The sequence below is a fragment of the Dryobates pubescens genome, chromosome 24, assembly GCF_014839835.1.
Source record: "Dryobates pubescens isolate bDryPub1 chromosome 24, bDryPub1.pri, whole genome shotgun sequence".
Taxonomy (NCBI): domain Eukaryota; kingdom Metazoa; phylum Chordata; class Aves; order Piciformes; family Picidae; genus Dryobates; species Dryobates pubescens.
Genome location: NC_071635.1, coordinates 3,263,897 through 3,290,542, shown reverse-complemented (window position 1 = coordinate 3,290,542; position 26,646 = coordinate 3,263,897). Strand labels below are relative to the sequence as shown.

At 52.8% G+C, this 26,646-nt stretch overlaps 1 protein-coding gene across 1 annotated transcript in view; it reads right to left on the bottom strand.

Moving 5' to 3' along the window:
* The window catches only part of FRAS1 (Fraser extracellular matrix complex subunit 1), a 143,571-nt gene that overhangs the window by 94,533 nt on the left and 22,392 nt on the right, over positions 1 to 26,646 (bottom strand). The window contains exons 5-9 of the mRNA XM_054172504.1: positions 8,117 to 8,224; positions 6,013 to 6,105; positions 3,896 to 4,055; positions 2,717 to 2,850; positions 313 to 396 (exon numbers count right to left, since the gene is read on the bottom strand). Coding sequence (XP_054028479.1) covers positions 313 to 396; positions 2,717 to 2,850; positions 3,896 to 4,055; positions 6,013 to 6,105; positions 8,117 to 8,224 — 579 coding nt within the window. The remainder of the gene's footprint in view (positions 1 to 312; positions 397 to 2,716; positions 2,851 to 3,895; positions 4,056 to 6,012; positions 6,106 to 8,116; positions 8,225 to 26,646) is intronic.

The following is a 26,646-nucleotide window of genomic DNA, read 5'->3' as shown; positions in this document are numbered from 1 at the left end:
ACACTCACTCCAGATGACACCAGCAAAGCTATAAATACTTCAACCTTCACCACTGCTTTCTGCTCTCCTCCCTCAAAGAAAGTGTGAAAAGAAAGGGCCTCATCTGCTTCACCTTGCAGACTTCCCTGCTGTGCTTGCCAGCAAATTCTTATCTAGGCCTCATTCCTTTCAACTCTTCTGGCTTCCAAGGATGGGAAAAAAATAAATGAAGCAAAGGGAGCACTAAGCTGTCAGTGCTGGCAGAGAGTCAGCACGTGGGGAGGTGATGTGCCAGCACTTGTGTGCCTTTGGGTCTGGCTGGCCAAAGCTTACCTGGTGCACTCTTCCTGACACTGAGCAGGGCTTTGGGACACACTCTGGGCAGCATTTGCCAGGAGGCATAACCATAACTTCATCCTAAAGAGAAAGCAGGAGAGACAAAGCGAAATCAGAGCAGGAAGAGCTCTTGTGGGGCTCAGCAGCACTGCCTGCAAGCCCAGGGTTTCAGTATCTCTGTGATAGCCCCAAGTCACTCAAGGCTTCATTTTTGGCTCAGGATCTGATGCAGGCTTCACAGCATGGGAGCAGTGGAGGAAGCTACAAAGATTTTTCCTTCATCTGATTTTCTTAGCTTGCTGGGACAGCAGATGAGGTGCAGATATATAGGCAGGTCTAAGGATGCAGGTCATAGAAATGAAGAAGCTCTCTAAGGTCCTTGAGTCCAACCATCAACCCAACACCACCATGGCCATTAAGCCATGGCCCCAAGTGCCATGGCCACACATTCCTTGAACCCCTCCAGAGATGGGGACTCCACCACCTCCCTGGGCAGCCTCTTCCAATCCCTGACCACTCTGGCAGCAAAGAAACTTTTCCTAATGTCCAACTCGACCCTCCCCTGGCACAGTTTCAGGCCTCTCCTCTCCTCTCCTTCTATCACCTGATACCACAGAGAAGAGACCAACCCCCACCTCACTGCAACCTCCTTTCAGGGAGCTGTAGAGAGCAATGAGGTCTCCCCTCAGCCTCCTGTTCTCCACACTAGACACCCCCAGTTCCCTCCCCAGCCCTGTTCTCCAGACCCTTCACCAGCTTGGTTGCCCTCCTCTGGACCTGCTCCAGCACCTCAGTGTCTTTCTTGGAGTGAGGGACCCCATACCTAGGATTTGAGGTGCAGCCTGAAGACCCCTAGAGAAGCTAAAGTGCATACATTCAGGGATAGAGAAGCACACTAAAGCAGGAGATGGAGGGAAGAAGAGATTTTTTTTTTCCCCCCTGGTTCTGCCCCATTTTAAAGCTTTGAAGGTCTGCTTCCTCCTCACCACCTCTGAGACATTTGCAGTGCTTCAGTTTAATCCACAGAGCAGACCTGTCTGTGCAGGTGCTCACACACTTAAAGCCAGACTATCCTAACCCAAACATTTCCATGACTGATTTAAATCACTTCCTGCATGTCTCAACTCCATCCATCCAAAACATGGCTACAATTCCCCTGCTACAATTTCCCCTCCACCCAACAATGTGGAGCAGTGTAGCTCAGCAGCACCTCCCTCCACCCACTGCTGTTTACAGGGAGTGAATGAAGTGACAAAGGCACAAGCCAAGAAGATGTTTGGGTATGGTGAGAGCAGAACAGGATCCCTGCACACCCTGCTAATGGCTCTTCCACCAGGCACCTTGCCAGGGGAGGGTTAGGTTAGATACCAGGGAAGATTTCTTTGCTGCAAGAGTGATCAAGGATTGGAAGAGGCTGCCCAGGGAGGTGGTGGAGGAGCCACCCCTGGAGGTGTTCAAGAAAGGTATGAGCCTGGGGACATGGTGGTGTTGGGTTGATGGCTGGACTGGGTGATCTTGGAGGTCTTTTCCAACTGAAGCAATTCCATGATTCTATGAACTATCTGGAACACCACCAGGATTGGCTTTCTGCTGCATTAACTTGGAAGCTCTCAGCCAATCATTCTCACCTGCATCACAGCAGCACCACTGCTGCTGCCGCTTCCACAACCGAAATCCTAATGACTGGCTGGTTAACCACCAGTGCAAGCAGTCAGCAGGTAGCACCAGGCCATTTGGAGTGGGAAAGGAGGAACAAATTTGGTTTTAATGAGCAGTACTTAGCCAAGGGATACTAATTGAGGATCTCAGGACAAAGCAAAACACAATTAGGAGGCAGAGGAACAGGTGGGATTTCCTTCTGGCCAAAAAGAGTGAATTGCACTAACACCTGGGGGAGTAACAGAAAGCTGGGCAAGGATCAGGAGGAAAACAGTTTCTGAGTAGTGCTTTTGCTCTTTCTCAGTGCCACAGAGAAGTCTGCTCAGCCAGGACACACTGCAAGGGAGCTCCTGCATTGGTAATTGGAGCGTGGTAAACAGATTCAAAAATGTTTGGGATATGGCAGCCTCTAAACCACAAATTCAAGGTCAGAGAGAGGGCTTTCCAGGGAGCTGCTGCCTGCATTTCCTTAGCAGTGTGGGGCTGGGAAGGAGGACACCAAGGCCCTTCACCAGCTTTGCTGCCCTTCTCTGGACACACTCCAGCACCTCAATGTCCCTGGAGCAAGAGGCCCCAGACTGACCCCCAGTCACTCCACATCACCTCCACACATCAGGCACCTCTCTCCCAGGCTGCTCACCCAGAAGGTGTGCTGCTGTTTTGAACAGCTACATGAGAGAGGGACCTTGCCAAGGGCAAGCAGCCAGCCATGAGTAGTTCCCAGAGGCTGATGTGTCCTGACCTGGCTGCACAGCAGAGGCTGGCAGGAAGCTGTGAAGCACTGGGTCCTGCCGTCCCTGCAGATGCATTTGGAGCATGCACCAAGGTGCCAGTCCTCACCATCTTGGAACAAGTGTCCATCAAAGGAGCAGGGCTCTAAGAGACAGGGAAACAACAGGTCATTTTCTTTCCCAAGGGTTTTTTTCACCACCCCCTTTCCCTCACCCGTCACTAAAGCACAGATTTTGTGCCTCTCAGCATTCAGCACCCTGGTTTGCCAAAGCAACAACCCCCACCAGCTCTCAAGGCCTTCAGGCTTCAGAGAATCCTACAATGGTTGGAAGGGACCCCAGAGACCATCTACTCCAACCTCCCTGCCATGGGCAGGGATACCTTTCAACCAGGCCTCATCCAACCCACCCTTAAACACCCCCAGGGAGGAGGCAGCCACAACCTCCCTGGACAGCCTGCTCCAGAGTCTCACCACCCTCATACTGAAGAACTTCTTCCTCAGCTCCAGTCTAACCCTGCCCTCCCTCAGCTTCAAACCATTCCCCCTTGTCCTGTCTCTGGACACCTAGATGAGAAGTCCCTCTGCAGCCTTCCTGTAGGATCCCCTCAGGTAGTGGCAGGCTGCTCTAAGGTCTCCCTGAAGCCTTCTGTTCTCCAGGCTGCACAACCCCAGCTCCCTCAGCCTGTCCTCATAGCAGAGCTGCTCCAGCCCTTGGAGCATTTTTGTGGCCTCCTCTGGACTTGCTCATTTCTGTGGACCACCAGAACTGGACTTGTGAATGAAGAGCTCTGGATGCACTTCTCCCACTGGACTTCTAGAAGAAAAGGCAGCCAAGAGCTCAGGCACTACTGGAACTTGGAGGTGGGAGTCTGTAAGTGCCACAGGTGCCTCAGCACACAGGAAATGGCTGAATCTATTTCCCCCCAGCTTTTAATTTCCAAAACAAGGACACATTGGGCACATCTGCTCACTGCTTAAAAATGATCACTTCCTCCTGGCCTACAGGTGAAGCCAGCAAAGAGGTAAGCATGGCAGCAGGACAGAATGAAGAGACACCCTGGCCACCAGGGTCATCCCCACACAGCCGGACACAAAGAGAAAATCTTCCCAGCGTTGAGACCAAAAGGAGATCTGCAGTGCCCTACAGCTGGGATGACCACCAGTGCCCCACTCCCACCCCATACTCACTTCCAGGCCCCACACATTTGGGGCAGCAGGATCCCTCAGCAGTGTACTGCAGCTCTCCTGGTCCACAGGCGAGGGCTGGGCAGGTGGTGGGGGTGCAGCTCACCTTCCCCCGGGCGCAGGAGCACCAGGCGCATCCCGAGCTGGCCCACTGGCTGCCATGCTGCAGGGCACAACACAGCCACAGGCAGAGAAAACACAGGCATCAGGCCAGCTGCACAGCTGCTGGGGGGCAGAGCCTCCCTTCACAAGGAGAGTGGGGAAACACTGCAACAGGCTGCCCAGGACTGTGGGAGAATCACCATCCCTGGAGACATTCAAGAGCAGCCTCAGCGTGGCCCTGAGCAACCTGATGGAGCTGGAAATGTCCCTGCTGACTGCAGGGGGGGGACCAGATAGCCTTGGAGGATCCCTTCCAACCCAATGCAATCTGTGCCAGCCATCAGGATGAGACTCTGCACTCACAAAAAGAGAAAAAAGAGTTGTTTCACAAGCACCTCAGAGTGGACCTGGGCTGTGAGCTATGGCCCTAGGTACAGCCATGCCTAAACCCCCTGGGGAGAGGCTGCAGCCCCTTGATCATCTTCATGGCCCTCTTTAGAGCCACTCCATCATGTCCATGTCCTTCCTGTGTTGATTGCTCAGAGCTGGCCTCATCTATTCTTAATTTCTGGGCATCTCAGCTCATTTCTTAAGGTGTGAACCTGAGCTGCCTCTTGTCAAACAGACCAGACACAGGACTTGGCTTCACTGCTAAGCCACTCGGCCCTGCTGGCCTCATCTTCGGCATGATTCATTGACTGCTGCCCAAGGAATCTTCTCTTTCCCTCCCTTATCTGCAGCCACTTTTTCTTACTGTTTTGGCCTTTCAGCACCCCTAGGTGAAGCCACATCTTGGAACTTCCTTCTTGAATAATTCAGGATTCCAAAAGACATAACCCAGGTCACACCACAGCAATCAATCTCTCCCAGCATGGATGGCTGCTGAGGGAAAAGCCTTCTCAGGACAGCTGCTGTGTCAAGTGCACTCTGCTTCACTCCCCTCCTAGCAGGGCTTTGTTCTCTCAGCCATCCACAGCACCAGCAAAGGGAACCAAGGAGGGGGAAGCTTCTCTCAAGCCAAGCAGGACACTCCCTCAGCTGCACTCCCTGCTTGCAAACCCTGCTGGCCAAATTCCTGTTGATTTTCACAGGCTCAGAATGGTAGGGGTTGGAAGGGACCTCTGGAGAGTACCAAGCCAAGGCAGGGGCAGCAAGAGAAGGCCACACAGGAACACATCCAGGCAGGTTCTGAATGACTCCAGAGATGGAGACTCCACCACCTCTCTGGGCAGCCTGCTCCAAGGCCCCAGCACCTTTAAAGTGAAGTTTTTCCTCATGTTTAGATGGAACTTCTGATGTCCACATTTGTGCCCACTGCCCCTTCTCCTGTCACTGGGCACCACTGAACAAAGCCTGCTGCCATCCTCCTGCCACCCACCCTTGAAGTATTAATCAGCCTTGATGAAATTCCCTCTCAGGCTGCTCTTCTCCAGACTAAGAAGCCTCAGTTCTCTCAGTCTCTCATCACAGAGCTGTTCCAGTCCCCTCAGCATCTCTGCAGCCCTTTGATGTCCCCTCTCCAGCAAGTCCCTGCCCTTCTTGAGCTGGAAACAGGAAACACCCCTGTAGCAGAGGGCACCCAGCCCAAACTACGACAGGGGCCCAGAACTGGACCCAGGACTCCAGATGTGGCCTCACCAGGGCAGAGTAGAAGGGAAGGAGAACCTCTCTTGACCTGCTGGTCACCCTTCTAGATGCACCACAGCATGCCATTGACCTTCTTGGCCATAAGGGCACATTGCTGGCTCATGGTCATCCTATTGTCCACCAGACTCCCAGATCCTTTTCCTCAGTGTCCAACACATCAGCCCCCACACCATGGGGCTGTCCCCACATTCAGGCCTTTACACCTGCCCACGTGGAATTGCATTCCACTTCTACACTCTTCATTAGACTTTACCCCACTTGACAGTGACAGAAGATAAGCTCCATGACCTGTCCTGCACAGCAGCTAAGCATCCTGCACTGATGGGAACCAAACAGCTAAGAACTGCTGAGGAAGGTGAGGGAGCACTCACGCTGTGGACCTGTCCCTCATGCTGGCACAGCCCTTCAGCTCGGGAGGCACAGTGTGGGCAGCACTTGTTGGGGGCTATTTGGAGCACTTCACCCTGCAAAGACAGAAGAATCCAATGAGCAGCTGACAGGAAATCAGACAACTACAGAATCAGGGTGCCAGGTTGGAAGGGACCCTCAGGATCATCTGTTCCAACCTTTCAAGGTGATAATGGAGTTGAATGGCTCAGGTTGGAAGGGACCTCTGAGATCAACTCCAACCCCCTGCCTTGGGCAGGGACACCTCTCCACTAGGCTCAAGGCCTCATCCAACCTGGCCTTGAACACCCCCAGGGAGGAGGCAGCCACAACCTCCCTGAGCAGCCTGTGCCAGAGTCTCAGCACCCTCACACTGAAGAACTTCTTCCTCAGCTCCAGTCTAACCCTGCTCTGCCTCAGCTTCAAACCATTCCCCCTTGTCCTGTCTCTGGACACCCTCAGGAAACTCCCTCTGCAGCCTTCCTGCAGGATCCCTTCAGCTATTGGAAGGCAGCTCTAAGGTCCCCTGGAGTCTTCTCTTCTCCAGGCTGAACACCCTCACCACCCTCACCACCCTCAGCCTGTGCTCACAGCAGAGCTGCTCCAGCCCTTGGATCATCTTTGTGGCCTCCTCTGGACTCACTCCAGCAGCTCTGTGTCCTTCTGCTGGGGACACCAGAACTGGAGGCAGTAGTGGAGGTCTCAGCAGAGCAGAGTCAAGGGGCAGAATCCCCTCTCCTGCCCTGCTGGCCACACTCCTCTGGCTGCAGCCCAGCACCCAGCTGCCTGCTGGGCTGCATGAGGGCACTGCTGGCTCCTGGGGAGCTGCTCAATCAATCAGCACCCCCAAGGCTTTTTCTTCAGGGCTACTCTCAACCCCCTCCTATTATTCTTCTTATCTCTACTTCTTATTACCATTATTATCTCATTACTATTAGTACCTCATTACCATCATCAGCTGTGCCACTCTCTTGTTAGTATTATTCCTTTCCTCTTTAGCACCAAACTTCCTACTATGTCAGCCTTGCTTCTATCAATACACAGGGATAATAATGGGGGGAAAACCCAGGCAGAATCAGAATTCTCTCCCTGGTGATGCTGTCACATTGGTGAAGAGTTTTCACCTGCTTCCTCCAGCCCTCTGATGCTATTGGCAGTGCCTCTCCAAACACTGATTTCCACTGTCAGCCGTGCGTGCTACCCCAGGAATCCAGATGTTAATGCAAGCCCAATTCCATGGCCAATTAACTGGAACCAGTAATGAAGGCTCAGATAGAAAGAGGCAAACAGGAGACAATGAAAGCTCAGTGACAATCACCAGGCAGAGGAACCTGGAAGCCAGACAAGCTCAGCTCTGTTGTTGCTCATGCAAGTGGAAAGTCTTCATCTGCACGGCTGAGGCAGTCCCAGCTCCACCTTCCCATGAAGGCTGACTGGAAGCTGGGCTCATGCTGGGAGGTCTGAACCCAGCTCAGAGGCTTCCTCTAGGGGACCACATCATGTTGGTCACAACCTGGTCCAACAGCAAGCCTCTGGCTGTGGAGTGGTGAAGGAGACAAAGGCTTCACCTGCTGGGTTTGGTTTGTGTGCTGCTCACACAAGCCTGTGAGAAGGAGAAGTGGCTGTGCCTGACTCTGGGCTCTCTAACAAACCCTGGGAGACCCAACAGGCTCCCACTGCTCCCTCTTGCTTCCCCCAAATCCTGCTGCCATCAGACTTTCCAAAGGGAGCTGCAGGGAGGCAGCTGAGCCCAGAAGGTTGAGCCAGCAGCTGTCACCATGAGGCACAAAGATATGCAAGCAGCAACTCTCTGCCAGGTCCTCCAGGGAAAAACCTCAAGCTGCACTCTCTTGGGGTGTCCCTCTTAATTCAAGAGGAGCTTTGCTGCCACAGGGGCTATAGGACCAGCTACCCCCATGCTCCCATCATACCTTTGTGTGTAACAGTGTGGTGCACCCACACAAGCATTTTGACTGTGCTAGGGGTGTAAAGCAGGGGGAAAGCTGGGAGCTTCAGAGTGATCTGCCAATTGCCCAGCCAGCCAGAACAGGACAGCTGTCACTGGGACACATGCAGGCTCTACCTTACCTTCTGAAAGTCACACTGAGGGTGCTTGCAGACAGTGGCTTCACAGGTGACAATATTGCTGTGGCAGTGGCAGCTCTGGCAAGAATCTGGCTTCCAAATGGTATCATTCTGCAAAGAGACAGCAGGATTGAGTTAGACCCACAGAGCACAAGGGATGTAACTGAAGGCTTTTATACCCAGGTAATTAAATAGAAGCATAGTGATTGTCTCACTCAGACCCAGTATGTAGTTACTGGTTGCTTCCCTAAGCTGCCAGAGAAAGGGCACTTGGTGTGGGTGAAGGGACAGTGAAGAGGAGCAAGATGTTAGCCTGGGGAGGGGGTGACAGGCAGACCTGGCTGCTCCTCTGGGCTGCTGCTGCTCTTTGGGATCAGGATGGCTGGAAGTCAGTGTTCAGAAGGAGACAGAAAGAAGGCTTTGGTCTCCAAGCACCCTACTGAAGGCAGTGAGTCCCAAGTGGCTGCTCAGACCTTGGAGCAGCTGGCAGGAGGGAAGGAGAAGTCTGGCAAGTGTCGAAGCAAGTGGCTGAGGGTCTGAGCTGCCTTATGAAAGCATTCTGGCAGCGTGAGATCATGACCTCAGCATGAAGGGAATGGAAAAGAGGTCAAGCAGGGGTGGTGGAAATCCTTGTGAATTAGCTGTGGCTGTTCCAGCTGGGTGCACTGATGGAATGGTGGTGACAGCTACTTCCAAATCTGCCTGGCAGCTTGCTCAGAGTCCCCTGTGGGGTGTTTTGGAGTAAGCATGCCCAGGTAGAGCCTGCCCATACCTGGCCACACATTCAGCAGTTTGCACTAAATCAATCTAATTGCACCTTTATGCCTTCCCTACCATCCTCCACCCCTGAAACCCTCAACACAGGAAGGACATGGACCTGATGGGGTGGGTCCAGAGGAGGGCCATGAAAGTGATCAGGGGGCTGGAGCACCTCTGCTGTGAGGACAGGCTGGGGTTGTTCAGCCTGGAGAAGGGAAGGCTCCAGGGCGACCTTAGAGCCAGGGGTCCACGAGAGGCTGACAGAGATGATCCAACCTCCCATCAGGGAGCTGTAAAGAGCCAGAAGGCCTCCCCTCAACCTCCTCTTCTCCACATTAAACCACCCCAGTTTCTTCAGCTGCTCCTCCCCAGCCCTGTTCTCCAGACCCTTCCCCAGCTTGGTTTCCCTTTTCTGGACCCACTTCAGCCCTTCAATGTCCTTCTTGGAGCGAGGAGCCCAAAACTGAACCCAGGATACAAGTTTTGCCCTTACCAATGCCTACCTTTTTGGTAGACACTTGGAAGAGCTGCTGTGTATCTACCTTACATCTTCCCCAAGGCACAGTAGCTCAGTGGACAAATTACCTCCTCCAAGCTCAGCATTGAATTCCTGTCCTGTTAAGGACGTGTTTATCAACGCCAGCTGAAGGAGCTTTTCCCTTCTGAGTGCTAATATAATTAACAGGATAAATAATGAACTGCTCTGCACTGAGCACTTTGAAGTTGGAAAGCACTCCTTAAAGCACCAAGCAGTGCCACTCTCATTTATTCATTCTTTGGATTTCCCTACAGCAGAAAAAAAAGAAGAAGAAGAAGAAGAAGAAGAAGAAGAAAGGAAACCCTGATTGGAAACGCTGCAGGAGGAGATCTCTACAGCACTTGGCTGCTGTGCAGAACAGGAGCCAAAGAGAGAGCAAGATCTGCTCACAGACCTTCAGAGCTCACAGGCAGGCAAACACAAGATGAAATACAATAAAACCCCAAGACACAGGGAGCACAGTGCAGGGTTTGGAGAATACTGATGAGCGAGGCAAGGGAGACAGCAAAAGAGCTGCACGTGGAGAAAAGGCTAAGAGAAGGAGGCAAGAAAGCAACCAGGAGAGGCTGCACGTGGAGAAAAGGCTAAGAGAAGGAGGCAAGAAAGCAACCAGGAGAGGCTGCACATGGAGAAAAGGCTAAGTGAAGGAGGCAAGAAAGCAACCAGGAGAGGCTGCACATGGAGAAAAGGCTAAGTGAAGGAGGCAAGAAAGCAACCAGGAGAGGCTGCACGTGGAGAAAAGGCTAAGAGGAGAAGGAGGCAAGAAAGCAACCAGGAGAGGCTGCACATGGAGAAAAGGCTAAGAGGAGAAGGAGGCAAGAAAGCAACCAGGAGAGGCTGCACATGGAGAAAAGGCTAAGAGGAGGAGGAGGCAAGAAAGCAACCAGGAGAGGCTGCACATGGAGAAAAGGCTAAGAGAAGGAGGCAAGAAAGCAACCAGGAGAGGCTGCACATGGAGAAAAGGCTAAGAGGAGAAGGAGGCAAGAAAGCAACCAGGAGAGGCTGCACATGGAGAAAAGGCTAAGAGGAGGAGGAGGCAAGAAAGCAACCAGGAGAGGCTGCACATGGAGAAAAGGCTAAGAGAAGGAGGCAAGAAAGCAACCAGGAGAGGCTGCACATGGAGAAAAGGCTAAGAGAAGGAGGCAAGAAAGCAACCAGGAGAGGCTGCACGTGGAGAAAAGGCTAAGAGGAGAAGGAGGCAAGAAAGCAACCAGCAGTAAAAGCAAAGGAGGGTTGAAGCAAGGAATAAGCTGAAGAGACAGAGCAGACAGAGTTGGAAGTGGGAGCCCAGAGCAGCTGTGAGCACTCATGGTTTGCTGCTTATAGAATCAGAGAGTGGAGGGGGTTGGAAGGGACCCCTGGAGGTCATCAAGTCCAACCCCCCTGCTAAAGCAGGATCACCTTGGGCAGGTTGCACAGAGACACATCCAGATCTCTTGAGAGTCTCTAGAGAAGGAGACTCCACAACCCCTCTGGGCAGCCTGTTCCAGGGCTCTGCCACCCTAACAGTTTTAACTCATGTTGAGGTAGAACTTCCTGGGTTCCAGTGTGTGTCTATTGCCCCTTCTCCTGTCACATTTACCAGAGCACAGAAAGACCTAAATGGAGTTGGAGACTTCACTAAAAGAAAGACCTTGATGTGCTGCAGCAGGTCCAGAGAAGGCAGCAAAGCTGGGGAAGGGTCTGGAGAGCAGGGCTGGTGAGGAGCAGCTGGAGGAACTGGGGGTGTTCAGCCTGGAGAGAAGAAAGCTGAGGGGAGAGCTCATTGCTCTCTATGGATCCCTGAAAGGAGGTTGGAGTGAGGTGGGAGCTGGTCTCTTCTCCCTAGTATCAGGGGATGTGAGGAAATGGCCTCAAGTGGCACCAGGGGTGGTTTAGGTTGGACATCAGAAGAAATTGCTTCCCTGAAAGGCTTCTCAGAGTCTGGAACAGGCTGCCCAGGGAGGTGGTGGAGTCCCCATCCCTGGAGGTGTTTCCAAGAGGCTGAGATGTGATGCTGAGGGCCATGGTTTAGCCCCAGCCTTGGTAGAGTTAGAGACTGGGTGGACTTGATGAGCTGAAAGAGCTTTTCCAACCCAAACTGCTCCAGGATTCTAAATGTCTCCAAGCACAGCTTTTTGACTTGCTGTCATAACCCCAGGGAGCTGCACCTGTTCCTCCTCTGCCTCAGCAAAAATCCCACCCAACAAATCAAAAATAAGTGGAGTCTGCTATTAATAAGCCAAAAGCCTCTGTAACATGATCAGCCTCTGCTTAGCACAGGGGCTCAGCACACCAGACAGCAACCCAGGCTCTGTTCTGGGGCAGTGGCTGTGGAAGGAAAAAGCATCCAACAGCTGGTTTCTGTCCTCCCCCCCAGCTCCCTTTCTGTTTCTTACAGCTTGATGGAAATATTCAACCAATCCCTCAAATGCTGCTGGATGCTGCCCTGTCCCCTGGAGCATGCCAGGCTGGTGGAGCTGCTCACTGCTGTTGCTGCAGTTACCAAGCAGGGTGAGCACAGCAGCCTACAGCTAAAGCCTTGATGTCAGCCAGGAATCACATAGAATGGGTTGGGTTGGAAGGGACATTCAAGATCAGCCAGGTCCAAACCCCTGCCCTGGGCAGGGACACCTCCCAGCAGCCCAGGTTGCTCAAGGCCTCATCCAACCTCTACTTGAACACCTCCAGGCAGGGGACATCCACAGCCTCCCTGGGCAACCTGTGCCAGAGTCTCACCAGCCTCAGTGTCAAGAATTTCATCCTAATGTCCAGTCTCAATCTCCCCTCTCCAAGCCCAAAGCCCTTGTCCCTCATCCTGGCACTCCCAGCCCTTGCCAGAAGTCCCTCCCCAGCTCTCCTGTAGCTCCCTTCAGGTACTGGAAGGCTGCTCTGAGTTTTCCCTGCAGCCTTCCCTTTTCCAGGCTGAACAGCCCCAAACTGTCTCAGCCTGTGCCCATAGGTGAGGTTCTCCAGCCCTCTGATCATGATCATGGCCTCCTCTGGACCCACTCCAGCTAAGGGATATGGTTTAGTCAAGGACTTCTCAGTGTCAGGCTAACACTTGACCTTAAAGGTCTTCCCCCATCCAGGCAATTTTGTGACTCTACAAGTCCTCTTCTGCCAGGGACAGCTGAGGGAGGGCAGCTATCAGGTGTCTAGGCAGGAGGAACACCAAGCTGCCCTGCTGCAATGGTGGGCAGAGCCCAGAGCAATGGCTCTTTGGGTGACAACTACCAGCATCACCCAGCAGCAGCCAAGTGAGGAGACCTGGCACAGCAGGAGCTCTGCTTGCATTGAGCAGTTCCACTCCAATTAGCTGACAACAGCAGTTGGCAGAATAAACCCAAAGGTAAAGGAGGCTCTGTGGGGATGCCCAGTAATGGAGTGATGAAGAGATGAAAGCCATTCAGAGGCATCTCCTGCCTAGTCTCAGGAGATAGAAGGAGAGGCAATGGCCTGAAATTGTGCCAGGGGAGGGTTAGGCTGGAGAGGAGGAAAAATTCCTTTGCTGCAAGAGTGGTCAGGGGTTGGAAGAGGCTGCTCAGGGAGGTGGTGGAGTCCCCACCTCTGGAGGTGTTCAAGAAATGTGTGGCCATGGCACTTGGGGCCATGGTTTAGTGGCCATGGTGGGCTTAGGCTGATGGTTGGACTGGATGATCTTGAAGGTATCTTCCAACCAACCCAAATCTCTGACTCTGATTGATGCCATCTGGCCATGAGGAAGCCCTTGGTGCAGCTGCCTTTGCTGCAGTGCACTTAGAAAGGGCTCCCAGGGAGATGATCATTAAACAAGAAAGGTGTTTGGGTTTTTTTTTTCTCCTTCCAGTTTCTTCTGCTGCAAATCTTATCCATGCCAAATGGAGTGTGAGGTTTGATGAAGTGCACACACCAGCAATTCCCCTTAGCAGCCAGAAGAACATTTGAGGTCTCCCTGCTGCTTTGTTCCCCTAACCTGCCACCTGGTACACTTCAAACATCCACCCCTCAATGAGCCCTGAATGGGTATCAGCCCCAGGGTGCTTGACTGAACAGCTGCTGAAAAGGAGGGAGGGAGGGCTTGGGGTGATGGGGTGAGGGGCAATGGCTTTGAGCTTCAGGGGGGGAAATCAAGACTGGAGAGGAGGAAGAAATTCTGTACAGTGAGGGTAGGGAGACTCTGGCACAGGTTGCCCAGGGAGGTTGTGGATGTCCCCTCCCTGGAGGTGTTCAAGGCCAGGTTGGATGAGGCCCTGAGCAACCTGGGCTGCTGGGAGATGTCCCTGCCCATGGCAGGGGGGTTGAACTGGATGATCTTTCAAGGTCCCTTCCAACCTAAACCATTCAATGAACCTGTGAATCTTCAAGGTCCCTTCCAACCCAAAGCATCCCAGAACTCTGTGAAACAGAAGCTGTGCTGGGTCAGATGCTTCAAGATGAAGTGCATCTGGCTGGGGCAGAGTGAACAGAACAGGCTGAGCTTTTTCTCCCATTTCTCCCCAAAAGATCAGGGCATGAAAATCACTGCAGCTCAGGCAGCTGACTCAGCAAGGAAAGGAAATGCTCTTCAGCTGAAGTCAGCTGCAATAGGCCCTCAAAGCCCTGCACTGGGTGAAACATAACTCTGCTGCTGCTTCTTGAAGGCACCAATACACTCCAAAGCCCTTTTACAAGCCACTTGAACAAATATATTGGTACCTCCAGCTCCAAGCTGGCTATTTAGGAGACATCCTTTCAAAGGGCAAAGCCAGGAATTATACACCTCAAACCCCACCACTGTGAGCCTGGATCCAAGCACAGCAATCCCTCACACAGCTCCCAGAAAATACAGCCCTTTATGTCCTTATCTTCCATCTCTGCTGCCCCCAACAGCAGATCAATAAGCTGCTTCTCTCTCTCCTTCAAAGGGGGAATTGGCCCCCTGCAACAGTCATTCATCTTCGGGAACAAAGACTTTGTCACTGCACACAAGAAATGGTGAGGAGCAGCCTGGAGAGGAGGAGGCTGTGGAAGAAGGGATTGTGCAGGCTGTCTCCCTGGCAGAGAATCACACAGTGGGCTGGGTTGGAAGGGACCTCCAAAGCTCAGCCAGTCCAACCCCCCTGCAGTCAGCAGGGACATCCTCCACTGGAGCAGGCTGCTCAGAGCCTTCTCCAGCCTCACCTTGAACACTTCCAGGCATGGGGCCTCAACTCCCTCCCTGGGCAACCTGTTGCAGTGTTCCAGCAGCCTCATGGTGCAGAACTTGTTCCTAACATCCAATCTAAACCTCCTCTCATTTCAAACCATTGCTCCTCCTCCTATCCCTGCAGGCCCTTGCAAACAGTCCCTCTGCAGCCTTCTTGTACCCCCTTCAGGTCCAGGAAGTCTGCTCTAAGGTCTCCCTGAAGCCTTCTCTTCTCCAGGCTGAACAACCCCAGTTCCCTCAGCCTGTCCTCACAGCAGCCTAGTCCTCCAGCACTGCTTCAAGAGCTCCTGGTTCAGTGGTGGCTCTCAGGATTTAACAAGTGATAATTTTATGCCCAAACAAATTGAAATGAATGGCAGCAAAAGGCTGGTAACAGCTTAGGAGTTTACTCAAAGAGGCAGGCTCAGTGCTGCCTTCTGTTACAAATGATTCCATTAATTGGCTTTGGCACACAGGAACCACAGGCTGGAAAACAGAATTAGGCTGAAAACATCCTGGAAAGGGCAAAGATTCTGTGTGTGCTTCTGAGAAGGTCTTTGTGACCTTTTGTGATAGATAAGAAATGAGGGTGGGGAGACACTGGCCCAGGTTGCCCAGGGAGGCTCTGGATGCCCTCTCCCTGGAGGTGTCCAAGGCCAGGCAGCCTGGGCTGGTGGGGGGGGTCCCAGCCCATGGCAGGGGGGTGGAACTGGATCATCTTCCAGGTTCCTTTCCAACCCAACCCATTCTGTGAATCTATGATCTTGTCAGGGTGGTCAGTGCCATGGGTCAGCCTCCCTGATCTCTGTGAGGGAAGATCCTGGATGGGTGCTTTGGCACTGTGTGGCTTTCAGCTTTGTTGAGGGGGGCATCCACAAACTCCCTGGGCAACCTGTGCCAGTGTCTCCCCAAGATCAGGCAGATCTGGTTTACACCCTCAGCTGCAGCTTGGCACCAGGGGGCTGGCATCAGACAGTGCAACAAAGGTTCAAGAGGAGGGAGCACAAACAGAGATTGCTTTGCCAGTGGATGCAGTGGAGATAAAAAATAACTGCAGGGCTGGAAAGGGTGGTGAGATGACTCATGAAGCATTGCTCTTCAGGGAGGCAGGGATAAGAAACAGTTGCTTGAGGCATTTAAACTCCCTCTGTGAGATAGATAAGAAAGGAAAAGAGCAGGGCAGGGTTGGTCTCAGCAGGAGGAGCACCATGGTGTTAATTAGCAGGCCTGGCCATCAGTCATTAACAAATCAAATAACCCTTGGAGAAGTGGCAGCAGCCATCAGGAAAGGATTTTGCCTTCCCCAGAAAAAAGACCCAAAGCAATTCTGGCATATTTGACTGCCCAGACTAGAAGGCAGCTAAGGGACAAGGATCACCACAACCTCTGCAGCTCATGCACAGGGATTTCTCTCTCTCACCCCTATCTCAGTACTCAACAGCTTGCTCAGAAGCAGCCCAGGGCAAGAAGCTTGGGAACAATTTACATGGTGAGCCTGCAACGGTGACAGGAGCAGTAAGGGGAAGAGAGAGCAGATGCAGGAGCACTTCCTTAGACTCCTGAAAGCAGACTGGGTGGTCCTTAAATCTCTGTGATGCTGATGGTTTAAAAAAGGGACAGTTTTATACCAAAACACTGCTCTCCTTCACTGTGGTGCTGTCTTAATCTACAGAAGCTGCTCTCTGGAATCTTCAGCAGAGGCATAACAGATGCATCCCATAAGCTCAGGGTGCAGAAGCATCTCCCCTCCACCCTCAGGCATGCAAGAATGGGCTGAATGTTACTGAAACACCACCTGAGAACTTGCTTTTGTTAACTCTTGTCATTCTGGTTGCTTAAGAAGCTGAACTGAGGGCTTGCTAATGTGTTTTCTCCAAGCACATCTCCTGGGTGCACAGAGCCTCAGGCATTCACTGTCCACACGTGGTCAGAGACAGGAGACTAGCAGGGAGCTTTCATCACATCCCTCTCAGCACTGCCATGGATATCTGCCAGCCCTGTAGATTGCTCACTGCCATGCTGTGAGCTGCTTCATGCTTGGCCAGCAAGACCTGCTGCCTCCTCACACATTGCATAGACTCACAGAATGGGTTGGGTTGGAAGGGATCTCCAAAGGTCATCCAGTCCCACTCCCCTGCACTCAGCAGGGACATCCTTCACTGGGGCAGGTTGCTCAGAGCCTTCTCCAGCCTGGCCTTGAAGATCTCCAGGGATGGGGCCTCAATCAGCTCCCTGGGCAACCTGTTGCAATGCTCCAGCACCCTCATGGTGAAGAACCTGTTCCTAAGACCCAGCCTAAACCTGCTCTGCTCTCATTTCAAACCATTGTCCCTTCTCCTATCACTGCAGGCCTTTGCAAGTAGTCCCTCTGCAGCCTTCTCATAGCCCCCTTCAGGCACTGGCAGGCTGCTCTAAGGTCTTGTGGAGCCTTCTCTTCTCCAGGCTTGAACACCCCCAGCTCCCTCAGCCTGTCCTCATAGCAGAGGTGCTCCAGCCCCCTGATCCTTTTCAGTGTGGCCTTTTGTACCACTAATGCCAGTCTGTGGTGATAGCACAGGGGGCAGTGGAGCAGGGGATAAGAAAAGATCAGAGAGTCCACCTAAAACTGAGATCCTGGGAAGAATGTTAATCCAGCCTCACTCTGTGACCCACTAAGCCCTGCTACGTGCACTCAAGGAACTGAAACTCAGCTGCCTGCCAAGGCCCTGCTTTGGAAAACAGGCTTTGGATGTGGGGGGAGGGAAGCAGGTTCCACATCTTCCTCAGGTGTCCTTCTTTTCTGGCATTTCTCCTTTCTCCTCCCTGCTACCCTCCCACTTCCCATTGCCATCATACATTCAGTTTGGAATATTCAGGCCATCTGACTTCACCTACCCTCCCTTCCCCACTTGCCCCTGCACTCATCTGGTTTTGTTTTGTTGGCCACCTCTGCTACCTGCTGTAACATCTCTGGACACCTTCCAGCACCTCCAGATCCTTCCTGTACCAGGGACTCCAAAACTGGATGCAGTGCTCCAGGTGGGGTCTCACCAGAGTGGAGTAGAGGGGGAGAATCACCTCCCTTGACCTGCTGGCTACACCACCTCTTCTCTCCAGAATGTGTCCCCTTGGATGCTGAGCCCTCATTTTCAACTGGTCACACATCTGATCCCAGGAGCTGAGCTTTGGATCTGAGCAAGGCTAACCAACTTTAGTGTTTCAGATGGATGGGTCTGGCAAGTCCCTTCCTTCCAGATGGCACTGAAATTTCCTAGAGAGGCAGAGGAAAAGTGGCTGATGCAAGGTGGAAGTTCTAGGAGGAGCAGCCTGTCACACACAGGATTCCTGCCTCACCCATTGCTCCCACTGAACAGCAAATGGCACAGATTCAAAGGAAGGAGACAGAAGCAGTGTAGGGCAGTGTGGGGAGGACAGAGCCAGGCTGTGACAGGACAGGAGGCAAAGGGGACAAGCTGGAGCAGGAGGTGCCACAGGAACAGAAGCCCTGGAGCAGGCTGCCCAGAGAGGTTGTGGAGTCTCCTTCTCTGGAGACATTCCAAACCCACCTGGATGTGTTCCTCTGTGAGCTGCCCTGGGTGACCCTGCTCTGGCAGGGGGGTTAGACTGGATAATCTTTGGAGGTCCCTTCCAACCTCTACCATTCTATGTGTTAATAGACAGGAGGCAACTTCCAGCAGTGAGCAAAGCACCTTCCCCCTATGGGGATCTCCATTATGCCAGTTCAGAGCAAGCCTTTGAGCAAGGCTGCAAAGAGGAACCAGAGAAGGTGCTTCACACAAATCCTGAGGGTGATGGCAGACAGCTGCCCTTCTGAAGGTCACTTTAGCATCTGTCAGCCAGCAACCCAGAAACAAAGGCATCATTCCTCACTTCTGAAATGCTGCAGCCCAGCAAAGCCAGCAGAAGCACAGCCTTTACTCCCAGCAAAACAGTGACTCCTCCTGGTGCTCCCTCACTCAAGCTCTCCTCCCTCTCCTCCCAGCTAATGAATCAAAAGCTGCACTTAACAACCCCCCTGTCTGACCCTGCATCAAAGCTGCACCTTGCCCTGCTTTGATCCTCCAGCAGATAAACAAGAACTGAAAAGCCTCTGATCCACAATCTCCTCATTTCATCCTAACCTCCAGGCAAGCTGAACTTCAGTCCTGCCAAGGATGGGGGCACCAGCAGTGCCCTTGGGTAAACATTTGGCTTGTCTCAATGACTTGATCTTTGTGTGCTCAGCACTTTACAGACAGCAAGCACAGCCTTCCTCCCTTCTTCTTCTTCTTCTCTCCTTCCCTCTTCATAGCTGGTTAAATTCAGGACAATCACTCACAGCATGGCTCAGGCTGGAAGGGATCTGAGAGATCACCTACTCCAACCTCCCCTGCATGGGCAGGGATGCCCCACAGCTGGGCTCAATCCAGCCTGGCCATGAACACCCCCAGGCAGGAGGCAGCCACAGCCTCCCTGGGCAGCCCGTTCCAGAGTCTCACCACCCTCATGCTGAAGAACTTCTTCCTAAGCTCCAGTCTAACCCTGCTCTCCCTCAGCTTCCAACCATCCCCCCTTGTCCTAGACAAATCAGCTCCTTCAGGACCCGTGGATGTATCTCACCCAGCCCCATGGACTCGTGCACATCCAGGTTCTCCAGGTGTTCCCAGCGGTGGGAACTGCTCCTCCTGTGGGTGGTTCTTCACCCTCCCAGCCCCAGCCATTGCCCTCTGTGACTTGGGTGGTGTGCCTCAAGAGCTTACCAGTGACAACTGAAGCCCCAAAGTCATTGAGGCGTTCAGCCCCTTCCATAACCTCGGTGGTAACCAATGCTTCAAGTCACAGGCAGAGTTAAAGCAGGGTTGCATGGAAAATGGTGTGTGAAGTGTCTGTTTACATCTCCAGCACTGAGGGAACCATTATCATCCATCCAACTGTCACAGGGCTTTGTGTTCTCTGGTCAGGCCATTAGGATTTAATTCCTTTACATGAGATCTAAGAGCCATTTACTTGCAGGAACATGCAATTAAATGCAGCACATCAAGCACACTTGGAGGAGTTGTAACATTCATTACCAGCCTGCTTTGGCAGAGCTCAAACAGGCCCTCAGATCTTCATCTGAGCACACTGCCAGCTCATGCCCAGCTTTTCATCCACGGTGGATGAAGCTGATGGGCTGTTGCCTTGCAGCCAGTGCTTTATTCTCAGTCAAGTGGCAATTCCCAGGCCTCTGAGGCTGTTTGGCCTCCATTCATGTGCAGCAGAGCTGGCTTGTAACCTCCTACCCTGCAGCTGTGAAAGTGGAAGGCTGAGCCAGCAGCAATTTCACCCTTGCCCAAAGCTTCTAAACAGTGTTCCAGTGGCTGCCCAGATGCATCAGACCCTTCAGCCTCATGGAGCACACATACAGCACCCTCCTGCTCTAAGCTGCCAGTGTCAAACCCTCCCCCTTTAAGCTGCCAGTGTCAAATACTCCTCCTCTAAGCTGCCAGTGTCAAACCCTCCTCCTCTAAGCTGCCAGTGTCAAACCCTCCTCCTCTAAGCTGCCAGTGTCAAACCCTCCTCAGAAACAACCCTCTTTTTTTAATTGCTTTTCCCTAATTAGAGACATTTTGAAGCTTGCCATAGTTAAAGGCAGGGAAGAGGGGATGCAAATTAAGGCAAGGTTTACCCAGAAGACCAGAAACCTACTTTAGACTTCTTAAAGGAAGAAAGAAGAAATACCCAACTGTCCTGTCCTCTTGTCCTCTTTTGGACAAGAGGATTTTGGGAAAGTCTCCCAAAGGTTCCCAAGCTTTACAGTTTCCCAGGGGTGGTGAGGTTGGGAGCATTTTGTCCTGGCTTGGATCTCAAACTTCCAGCAGAAGAGGAGCCAAAAATAGGTGGCCAACCCTGCTGGAACTCAACCCTGCAACTGCAGTCTGCTCCTAACAGCAGTCTCACTTCCACTGGGAACCCAAAGGAGCTCCAAGGAGAAAGCCAGGTCCCAGCAGTGCCCCACAACAGGACCATCTGCTCTGAAAACATAGACCAAACCATGAACCCCCCCAAACAGGGCAATTAGCTGACACCTCAAACAGATGACAAAGCTGCTTTCAAAACCCCAATGTGAAAGGTACCTCAGAAGCAAGTAGGTGCAGGGTCTGCTAACAAACCAAGGTGGGGGACAAAGATGAGGGACAACAAAGGGAGAGTTCATTGTCATCAGCTGCTAATGGCCAGCTGATCCTCCAGTGGGAGCTCTGCCCAAGAGAAAGCTGCCCAGCAGGAGCCAGGTGAACAAACAGGATGATCAATCATAGAATCAGAGAACTGTCTGGGTTGGAAGATACCTCCAAGATCATCCAGCCCAACCATCAACCCAGCACCACCATGGCCCCAAGTGCCATGGCCACACATTTCTTGAACACCTCCAGGGATGGGGACTCCACCACCCCCCTGCTCCAATCCCTGCAGTAAAGAAATTTCTCCTCCTCTCCAACCTAAGCCTCCCCTGGCACAATTTCAGGCCATTTCCTCTCATTCTAGCACCTGAGAGTAGGGAGGAGAAACCAACCTCACTGCAACCTCCTTTGAGGGAGCTGCAGAGAGCAGTGAGGTCTCCCTCAGCCTCCTCCAGGCTGAACACCCCCAGCTCCCTCAGATGCTCCTCACCAGCCCTGCTCTCCAGACCCTTCCCCCCAGCTTGGTTGCCCTTCTCTGGCCACTCTCCAGCACCTCAGTGCCAACAGGCAGAATGAATCAAAACCTCCTTGAGTTTGTGCAGCTGATCTCTAGAGCTGATGGCTGTGAAATAGAGCAGCTCTCTCACAGACACTTTCTTGCTTCTTAATAATAGCTCCAAAGGAGAACTCCTGACTCTTAACTATATCCATGAGAAGTCTCAAAGCACAAGACAGCATGAGGTGATTCTAAGCAAAAAGGCTCCTCCTGATTGCACTAGGTCTGACCTGGTCTCCAGGCACCTAAAATCAGCCTTCCCTTTATGCAAAGAAGAGCAGCAGCAGATACTGCACTTCACAAGCAGGAAAATCCCTGCTTTGAGCTAGGATTTTTTTCTCTCTGATTCTCAGAGGGGTCTCTTTCAGAAGGGACTGTGCTAAGTCAGGCCTGCAGAAGATAAACCTGACCAGTGCAGGAGACTCCACTGCTTCCCCTGGGACAGGATTCCAGTCTCTGGCTGTTCCCATGGGGAAAAATGGTTTAGCAATGAAAGGCAGAGTGGAAGTGGAAAAGGAGGGCAGACAGCAGCTGTCCCTGCTGTGGATCCCACCAATGGCACCTCCTTACATCAGGAGGACAGAGCTATTGCTACCAAGTTCTGACCTCTCCAAGGGCAAGAGCTCTTTAGCTGCTGTTTGCCAGCAGGCTGAGGGCTCACAGCTCTGTCACCTGCTGCAAGGATCAGCCAGCCCACTGGCAGGGGTCACAGCAACCAGGAGCTAGAGTTCAACAGCAGCTTCCCAAACATTTCCCACAGAATAACACATTGGAGCTCACCTACCTCAAACAACAACCCTGGGTAGACACAGGGGACAAAAAAAAGGCCAGGCAGGCTCTGCCTGGCTGCCTCCCTGAGCTCAGCTCTGCACTGCAGCCTGCACTGCAGCCTGCCCTGCTGCCTGTGTCTGCCTGCAGGGGAGAAGCTCCACCTGGGAGCCCAGTCATGGCTCTTAACAAGAGCAGGCTGTAGGCTGACCCAGGTGGTGATTTATGTCTCAGCTTTCCCTTGAAGAGAAGCCAACAGCTGTAAGCTGACCCTACACCCACCATTGCATTCTCTCATCTCTCAGTTGTGCTGCCTGCTGGACACACAAAGCACCTTCACAAAGCCCATGCAGCCAGAGGGGTTATGAGCCAGGAGGGCTCTGCACAAGAGAGGAGTCTGCAAAAGTCACTTGCTGCTAGTCATAGAATCCAGGAATGGTCTGAGTTGGAAGGGAACTTCAAGATCATCCAGCTCCAACCCCCTGCCACGGGCAGGGACACCTCCCACCAGCCCAGGCTGCTCCAGGCCTCATCCAACCTGGCCTTGAACACCTCCAGGGAGGAGGCAGTTCCAGTGTCTCAGCACCCTCCCTGGGAAGGATTTCTTCCTAATCTCCAATTTAAGTCTCCCCCTCCTCAAGCTTCAATCAATTGCCCCTCACCCTGTCATTTCCAGCCCTTGTCAAAAGTCCCTCCCCAGCTCTCCTTCAGATACTGGAAAGCCTCTCTAAGGTCTCCTCTTCTCCAGGCTGAACAGCCCCAACTCTCTCAGCCTGGCCCCATAGGGGAGGCTCCACAGCCCTCTGATCATCTTTGTGGCCTCCTCTGGACCCTCTCCAGCAGTTCTATGTCCCTCTTGTGCTGGGGGCCCCAGAACTGGAGGCAGTGCTGCAGGTGGGGTCTCAGCAGAGCAGAGGGGCAGAGTCCCCTCCCTGTGCTGCTGCTCTCCCTGCTGTGGATGCAGCTCAGCACTCAGCTGCCCTCCAGGCTGCCAGTGACCACTGCTGGCTCCTGAGGAGCTTTCCCTCAGCTGGGCACTGCTCTTGTTTCCTAATCAGAGGAACAGTTCTCAACACACACCAGAGGGCCTTCTCCTGTTGCCCAAGACACAGCTACTTCCCAGTTTGAGGAAACAGACCACACTGAGCTGGCACAAAGCTAAGTGAGGGCTACACAAGGGTTTGTCTATTCCCACAAGCACCCCTGAGAGGAGAACAAAAAGGTAGAAGCAGCTCTGCAGATCTGGTGAATAATTCACTTCAGAACAAGAAAATGCTCTTCTTGGAACAGCTCTTCCCTGAGCAAGCACAGCTGGCAGAGGTACAGAGAACTCCAAGGTACAGCAAGGAGAAGGTGGATCAGGGAGCCCTGAGCTGGACACAGTACTGCAGATGTGGCCTCAGAGAGGGAGGAGAAGCTCCCTTGACCTGCTGGCAACACTCTCCCTAACACATCCCAGGATGCTATTGGCCTGCTTGACCATGAGAGCACATTGCTGGCTCATGCTGAACTTCTCCACCAGGCCCCCCAGGTCCTTCTGCTCTAGGCACAACTCTTCCTTTGCTAGGAAGCCTGCACTGTGCCCATTCCTGGTTCATAAATTCCTAGCAGCAGGAAGCTCAGAAAGAGAGAAAGAGGCCAAATGCACAGCTGGGTGCTGGATCAGGTAGGAGACAGATGCTCTGAAGTCCTGAATACCAAAAAGCCTGCTCCAGGGCATCTCTTTTGCTTTCAGGCTGACAGCTGTGGAAGGCTTCACTTCCTTGCCAGTTGTTACAGCTACTAACCCCTCAGCTGCTTCCAGCCAGCACAGTGCAGGGCTTTTTTTTCCCCTCCAGCAGTCACATGCAGAGAGAAAATTTCCCCAGTCACAAAATAAATTATGCAAGAGGGCTGAGATTGAAGCACAGCTTCACAAGATGCAGGCAAGGGTGGAAAATCTGCTGAGCTGACAGCAGACAGGAGCCAAACACAACCTTCCCAGCCTGGCTGAACATCACTTAGCAGCTACACAACCACCGTGACTAAGGCTGGGACTTCTAGTCATGGTGTTTAGCAAGCAGAGCAGACACACAGCCCCATGTACCAGGTGGCAGTGCTCCCTCAGAGGAAACAGCTTCGTTTAGAGGAGCAATGAAGCTGGGGAAGGCTCTGGAGAACAGGGCTGGGGAGGAGCAGCTGAGGGAACTGGGGGTGCTCAGCCTGGAGAAGAGGAGGCTGAGGGCAGAGCTCATTGCTCTCTGCAGCTCCCTGAAAGGAGGTTGGAGAGAGGTGGGGGTTGGTCTCTTCTCCCTAGTATCAGGTGACAGAATGAGGGAAATGGCCTGAAAGTGTGCCAGGGGAGGGTTAAGTTGGAGGTTAGGACAAGAAGGCAAATGGCAGCCTGAGCTGCATCAGAAGCAGAGTGGACAGCAGGTAAAGAGAGGGGATTCCAGCAGCCTGCTCTGCTGAGACCTCACCTGGAGGTGAACAGCTCTGGAGCCCTCAGCACAGGAAGGACATGGACCTGATGGAGGGGGTCCAGAGGAGGGCCAAGAAAATGATCAGGGGGCTATGGGACAGGCTGAGGGAGCTGGGCTTCTTCATCCTGGAGAAGAGGAGGCTCCAGGGAGACCTTAGAGCAGCCTGCCAGTACCTGAAGGGGGCTGCAAGAAGGCTGCAGAGGGACTGTTAGGAAGGGCTTAGAGTGACAGGATGAGGGGCAATGGTTTGAGATCTAGATTGGATGTTAGGAACAAGCTCTGCACCATGAGGCTGCTGGAACACTGCAACAGGCTGCCCAGGGAGGTGACTGAGGCTCCATCCCTGGAGATCTTCAAGGTGAGGCTGGAGAAGGCTCTGAGCAACCTGCTCCAGTGGAGGATGTCCCTGCTCAGATATCCACAGGTTAAGAAGTATTTGCTTCAGCAGGAGTCTTGCCCTGAAAGCTTGCAAGCTCCTGTAATTTGGGGCTTCAAATTGTATTTTCTCACATGAAACAGCCTCTGCCCTTGATGCTTATTGAAGTCAAGCACTGCCTGGTGCTCACAGGGAAGAGACAGCAGTTCAAACCATTAGCATCTCCTGCACTTGCAAACAAGGATTTTATTGTTTGGTAACCTCAGACACTATTAGCTTGTGCCAGCTTTAGAAGAAGTGATGATTGCACAGGGACAATCCCCACCAGGCAAGAGCCTTGGTTAAGAGCACTCTATCCTCTGGATGTGCTTTGAGACCACACCACTCAGGCTGCAGAACACCACTGCTGGAAAAAAAAAGCAGAGAGAAGGCTTTTCCCCCTCAGCCCCTTGGGGAAAGAGCCACAAACCAGTTCCTCCTCATTTCCTGCATGCACAGCAGCCACACAGCCAGCAAAAGGCTGAGTGGCAAAGTTGGAGGGAGTCAGGGTGAAGGCTGCAGAGGGGACCTGGAGTTAGAAGAGAGATTTTCAGCTCTGTCACAGACTCCAGAAGTGGCATTGGTTTAGTGCCCATGGGGGGGCAACAGGTTTAGAGTCTCCCAGTGACATCTGGAAGCAGGATGAGTGCTGCCTTCCTCCCATGATGGCAAAGTGGATCCAGATCACAGGGCTGCCTGGTTCTCTAAGAAGGGCAAATATGGCACTAGGCTCTGGTCCCCCAGGATGCCTGGTCTGTCTGCCTGTCCAGTCCAACAGAAAAGGCTTGCTGCCAACTCTGACTGCAGCAGGGTTGCACTAGGTCAGCTTTGGAGGTCCTTTCCAACCCAGACCATTCCATGATCCTGTGAAAACCTTTCCCCAGCCAGGGTCTGTAGACAGCAAGAGGTGTCCCAGCAATAGGCCATGGGGGGAAAAAAGTGACAAAAGCTGAAAAAATGAATAATAGAATGGGTTGGGTTGGAAGGGACCTTCAAGATCAGCCAGGTCCAGCCCCCTGCCATGGGCAGGGACACCTCCCACCAGCCCAGCTTGCTCAAGGCCTCATCCAGCCTGGCCTTGAACCTCAGGACATCCACAGCCTCCCTGGGCAGCCTGTGCCAGTGTCTCTCCACCCTCACTGTACAGAATTTCTTCCTCATCTCCAGTCTCAGTCTGCCCTCTCCCAGCTCAAAGTCATTGCCTCTCCTCCTGTCACTACAGGAATCCATCTTCACTCTGGCTACAGCTCAGGACCATTCCAAGTCATTTGCAGCTGGGACAGATTTGGATTTGAGGAGAGTGAGGGAGAGAAGGGACAGGCATTGCTTGGTCATGGACATGTTGGGTAGAAGGTTGGACCTGATGATCAAGGCTCAGAGCAGCCTGCTGTGGTGGAGGATGTCCCTGCTGACTGCAGGGGGGTTGGACTGGATGAGCTTTGGAGGTGCCTGCCATCCCAAACCATTCTAGGCTTCCATCACCCTAGAGGTCCTTTCCAACCTTTATGATTCTGTAGCTGTTGTGTTGTATTTCCTTACTTGCAAGGAGCAGCCACAAAACATTTCTAGAGCAGGACTGAGGATTCCCTTTAGGGGAGTAGCTTTGACAGGAGAAGAAAAAGGAATTCTGCAGCAATTTATGACCAGTTATAAAGGTTCCTACTCTTCCTGCCACACAGAGCCTAGATCATGTTATCTGATGAGGCCCAAAGGCCTTCAGCTGCATCTAAACCATGGGGAACCAGCAGCAATTCCTAGGAGCACCTAGCT